General features: G+C 41.8%; 3 protein-coding genes across 3 annotated transcripts; all 3 read right to left on the reverse strand.

Moving 5' to 3' along the window:
* Positions 1 to 305: 305 nt before the first annotated feature.
* TEOVI_000219800 (uncharacterized protein) lies at positions 306 to 686 on the reverse strand (the record flags this gene model as incomplete). Its single annotated transcript, XM_067225298.1, has 1 exon — positions 306 to 686. The coding sequence occupies one exon, from the start codon at positions 684 to 686 to the stop codon at positions 306 to 308; it is 381 nt and encodes a 126-aa protein (XP_067081399.1).
* Positions 687 to 1,752: 1,066 nt separating this feature from the next.
* On the reverse strand, positions 1,753 to 3,567 carry TEOVI_000219900 (pumilio RNA binding protein, putative; the record flags this gene model as incomplete). Its single annotated transcript, XM_067225299.1, has 1 exon — positions 1,753 to 3,567. The coding sequence occupies one exon, from the start codon at positions 3,565 to 3,567 to the stop codon at positions 1,753 to 1,755; it is 1,815 nt and encodes a 604-aa protein (XP_067081400.1).
* Positions 3,568 to 4,283: 716 nt separating this feature from the next.
* Positions 4,284 to 5,291, reverse strand: TEOVI_000220000 (uncharacterized protein; the record flags this gene model as incomplete). The annotated part of the gene is made up of 1 exon (XM_067225300.1): positions 4,284 to 5,291. One exon carries the CDS (start codon positions 5,289 to 5,291, stop codon positions 4,284 to 4,286), a length of 1,008 nt encoding a protein of 335 aa, XP_067081401.1.
* Between the last annotated feature and the right edge of the window lie 230 nt (positions 5,292 to 5,521).

Consider the following 5,521-nt stretch of genomic DNA (forward strand, 5'->3'; position numbering starts at 1 on the left):
GTATATATAAAGAAAACAAAAAACGAACGGTGTCCCTCGCCTAATGAAGACACTTTTCATTAAAGATGGTTACCAAATTATACGACACCGTAAAACGTTTGCGTTGCCGTCTATTTGTGGTCACTTCCCTTTTTTTTGTTTTATTTTGAAATTATTTCCTTCCTTCCTTCCTTCCCTCCTTCCCTTTTTTCTTTTTCTTTCTCTCCCTCCCCTCGTAACTTCTTCACTCATTTCTCTCATCTTCATCTTCATTTCTTCAGTCCCTCTTTTTTTCTTTCTTTTGTTTTTGAGATCTATTTTACCGCCTATCGCTTGGAAGGCGCCTTTTCGAAATACAACGCCACAAAAAATACATACATGACGAAGAAAGTAACGACAAATCCCAACACAAAATCCCTCACAGGTCCTTTCAGAGTTTGAAAGATATTTGGACAAAACACTCCACGAATTTTTTTGCAAAGTGACATGTTTGGTGACGCCGCCCTCCAACAACTCTTTCGGCCTTCCCGCCTTCGTTGCGCAGATGAGGCGCGAGCTTTCGCTTTGGCCGTTTCAATATATTTTTCCACAACAGCCATATCAGGTGATGGAAGTTCATATTGCACATAATCCATATTAATTTTGCTCACTTCGCTGACAGCTTCGGATTTGCCGGCTTTGGCATTGCTGCTCTTCTTTGGTGGCATTTATTTCTTCAACAGTACCACCACCACAACCTTTTTTTTTTCGTTTCTCAGTTTTTTTTTCTTTCTTCTAACAACAACAAAATAAAAAATAAAATAGAAGGGAGTGATAATAACAGAGTGTGGGTATGCAATCAGATATGAGGAGACTACTCGTTGCGTACCTTCTATTCGTGTTTAATACTCCTTTTTTTTGATTGATTTTTCTTTCTATTCTATATATCACTTTGAATTCAGTACTTCTTCGCTCCGGTATTATTTCCCCTGATGTTGGTGTTATTATTTATTTGTTTGTTTGGTTTCTAAAGGTTTTTCTTCCGTGTTTCCTTCACTGTGGGCCCCCCCCCACTCAATCAAACACACATAAACAAACAATGCGGGAGTAAACATTAAAAGAAGAGATACGAGAAGAGAGGAGGGGAAAATATTGCACATTCAAGAGAATGGGTTGGGACACACATCAAACCGCAACTTTTCGTTCACTTTATTTTTATTTTATTTTGTTATTATTATTATTATTTTTATTCGAAACTTATGTTAAGTGATAGGGAATGGGGGGGGTGGGTGGGTGAAAAGGAATGGATGCGTTGCACATTGTGAAAACAAAAATGATTTTAACGGTGCGAATAACGAATTAAGAGAGTCATTCGGGTCGGTTGCGTGGGGCGGGGGGAGGAAGGGAGGAGGTAATGGTGAGTTCGAACGCATACACCTGAAACGAAGAATTATGTTTTGGTGCGCATGACGACGCGTGGCGCACTAACACTAACATCAATTTAACTTTTCTCTCCTCTAAATAGCGGAACCGCATACGTTGCATTTGTGCTGCGTAACTTTGTCCTCTTTCCTCCCTCCTCCTCGTCCTCCTCCTTTTTAAAATTTTTTTTTTTTGCCCTGCTATGTGTTTTTCTTTTTTTTTTGTTTTGTGCCTTCTGAAGTAATCCAACTGCTAACTTGAAAAGGAAGGGAAAGAACGAAGGGCTTCTGTTCCCCTCCCCCGCCCCATTTCACACCATTGTGACATTTATTCTTCGCCCGCGTAAACAAAGCAGGAAAAAAAAACAGTTCGTTATTTCTTGGGGAGAACCTTCTTTTTCTTCTTGAGTGTACTCACCGCATGGCTCACAGTTTCCACTTTAGTTCCTTCCTTGCGAGATCTCTCAACACCGCTACTTTTCATCATCTTTTTAACAACTCGGGGAGTCTCGGCGGGTTTTTGCATTTGCGGCCGTTCCAACCTCCGCCCTTTCGTTTTGTTTTGTACCTCTGATGTGATTTTCCCCACAGAATTTCCGCCTTCTTCATGTCGTGGTTCCTTCTTTCCACGTGAAAGCGATAAGCGTTCCAGCACTTGAACATCATTCGCTGAAAGCTTCAGTGCCTTCCGGTAAGCTGGCTCCTTTTCATGAACATGCAGCACCTCCCTTGCAATGAGACCCACGTAATGTTTATTAAGTTTTGAAGCCACTTCGGAGTTGCTCAGAACTTCCAAGAACTTTTTAATTAAAGTTGGCAACACAGCCAAATGCGTTTGCTCAGCGTCTTTGCTACACAGCTCAACTTCCTCTTCCTTGTACTCATGTGTGAGCCATGTGTGGCGATTCCACCGCGTATTCTCCACGGAGTAAAGGTTATGTTGGAACCAGTTGGGAAGGAGGAATTTAGTTTTGCGTTCGTCATGTGGTGTTAAAAGGTGTAACAAAATTTGATGTCCAAAGGGACTGTTGATAAGTTGTGTAATATGCGAGACCACATCATTCACCACATATTTGCAGAGAAGTTGCACATCATACACAATATCAAATAGACGCGCAATGACGGGAGCACTGTATTTGCTCACCACGAGTACACCAAGGTTTTCAGAGAAGGCGCGTAAAATAACCTTTCGCTTTTTAGGCTCCGTAAGTGAAAAGGCAAGTGATGCAAGAGGTGCTCCCTCGCGAATTGTGCACAGCACCGCCAAATGTGGTCGAAGTGTGTCACACAGCTCAGATACTTCGTGTTTTGTTCCGTTTCGAATAAAGGCAGCGGCTAAGCGCTGGACAAATGGGAAATCCACAGCACTTTTTTGCGACACAAGTTTTTCACACAATTCAAAGAGTTTAGGAAGAAGTCTCTTGCGCTGCTCCACCTCTTGCGCTAACACATCCTCCAAAATGGGATAACCTTTCCACCGCTTCATGAGCGCAATGTTGTCCTTGAACACGGCTAAAATTAGAAGGTTTCGGTTCGTAGCCGTACAAAGGTTACTGCTATACGCGCTGTGGATCACCTCAATGCCGAAGCGATGCGAAATCAGCGTGGGGACGGCGGGAATGGTGAGTGACAGGATTTTATCAAACAAATCATGCGGTGCATGACGAAGTAATGCGACGACGACAAAATGACCATACGCATCAGTTGCGTAGTTCGCATATCCACTAGAAATTAGTCCAACAATTTTCCCAAGCTGCTCAGTTGAGCCGTACTTTATCATGGACTGAATGACACGACTTGTACGAGGCGTCCTCACATATGTGTCGAATTTTGGCTCAATCTTTTTTAGCAGTTTGTCAACTGTTGGGTATTTGTGTTTGTATCGACTGAGTTTCTGCTGCTTCACATCATCGGTGGAATCCTCCCCTTTTTTGTTCTTTCCTTTCTTTTTTTGTTTTTCCTTCTCTTCCTCTTCTTTAGATTGTCCCTCAGATGTGCGGAGAACCTCCCAAAGCCGTATGATTTCACCATACTCGGAAGACATCTTTAAGGCATGTTTCTCTGCTGAGTCGAGAATCCTTCCCTCACGCTTTTTAATTCGTGCAATCTTTACGAGCCTCTCCGACTTTGGAAGGCTACGCAGGCGGGCAACACGAGCCTCCTGCTTTTTTGTGTTAGTTTTACCCATCTTTTGTTGTTTATTTTAGTTTATTTTATTTTTTTTCCCACACGCAATGCAAACCATACACATGCAGAGGGTGAAAAAAATAATAAAATAAAAAAAAAAAAGAGGAAAGAAATGTAAAGTACGTGTGGGGGAAAAGATGAAAACAACAAAGGATATGGTGTGAATGATGAAATGAGGCGAAACACGCGCCAATTATAGGACTAAAACAACAACAACAATAACAATAACAAAAATAACAAATAGAAAAAAAATAGAGAGAAAAATAAAAAAGGAAGTTTTTAGCACCTTCAAGGGGTCGACATTTTTGTCACTGAAAATATATGATCCCCCCCGGGAGGATGCAGAAACGCGTCCACATCGCCCTCCACCGCCAGGCGAAAGTTCCGTTTTATTAATTCCAACGTAATGTGGATTCATAGAATTAAACAGCACAATCGTCATAACCTTCGATACCTCGTGTCGGAGGTCTCGTCTTCACAATCATGAAAAGGAGCCAAGCAAAGAACAAAAACGAAAACGAAAACAAAACAGCAACAACAGATACAGAGACAGAGAGAAAATACAGGGAAAATGGTAAAAATAACGGAAGAAAAAAAGGTAAACACCAACAAAAACGAAGTGGAAAAAAAGGCATCATACGTAATACAAGGTAGAGACAATGCTCGTTTTTTTTTTTTAAAACAAGGGGGAAAAAGCACTTATGACAGACGATGCAGTCAACAATGCTTTTTGACACGAAGAGACAAGGAACGTAACGCTTCACTTTCACATTCAGCAATTCGTACGTTGTTCCAAAATGCCTCTTCGCGTTTGATGACGTTGTGCGTTTGTTCATCGTATTCATCAAGTGCGCCACCCAGAAGCGATAATAAAACCGTAACAGCTTTTTGACAATCCGCCAATGCATCCTTTGCGCCTAACAACTGCGTGAAACTTCTCTGAAGACCACCAGCAGAAGCAGCAGGCGTGACGACATGAACTGAATTGCTTTGTGACTGTTCCCACTTCATTTGAGAGCGAATTCTCTCACCGATATCCGTAGCACACACCCGCCTAAGTGCCGCATATTCATCATTGTGTGCGGCATGCAGCTGCTCCGCATAATATGCCCAATGCTTACTACAAAATGCATCAGCATTACTGAGCGTTTCTTTAGTTGGTTTTGCTTTTCCATGTGATTCCCCTTTTGTGAGGAGAGCGACTAATTTCTTCCGTGAGGCTGTGAGATGAGGTTCCGCAACCGATGGCATGGATTCATCAACCCATCGAAGAAGCGCCTCCACACATGTCTGATGTTCCTCAGCGGTAACACTCAACGAAACATCACCCGCATCCGTATTTGCATTTGCATTTACATTTACATTTACATCCCTCGCCCTCTTGCATTTATGCAGCCGCACATATTCATCAATTGGATCGGGTGAAGAAAAATCCGATAACGCTGTTTCTTTCTTTGGTGTGTCTTCCATTTTTAGTAAATATTGACGCTTATATTTGTGGCATCTTGTGGATTGCAGTAATTTCTTTTTGGAAGTGGCAAGTGATGCAACAATGCCGCGAGTGGTGTCTTGGAGGTGTTGAAGCTTGAGCGATATTGCAAGAAGTGGCTCTACTGCATATAATTGATCCTCCCAAAGTTTTAAGGCATCAGCAATATCTTCAACACCTTCTGACAGTTCCACATTGCAGCTTAAAAACTCATTTTCCCCTTTAACTTCTTTCATTTCTTTACGCTTCAAAACCGTCACTATGCGCGTATATATATATATATGTGTGTACTTCTTTGCGTAACTTTACAGTTTGTAACTAACACAGTGGTTGGGGTGAAAGCGAAGGAAACCAAACCAAACAAAAAAGGGGGAAAAAGCCTTCACTTTGCGATACAGGAAGGGAGGAAACTGACACAAGAGGAAGGAAGAAAAACAAAAGTGATGAAGAAACGAAAAAAAAAAAA

Source organism: Trypanosoma equiperdum (assembly GCF_001457755.1).
Source record: "Trypanosoma equiperdum strain OVI genome assembly, contig: ctg_531, whole genome shotgun sequence".
In the NCBI taxonomy this organism is placed as follows: Eukaryota; Euglenozoa; class Kinetoplastea; order Trypanosomatida; family Trypanosomatidae; genus Trypanosoma; species Trypanosoma equiperdum.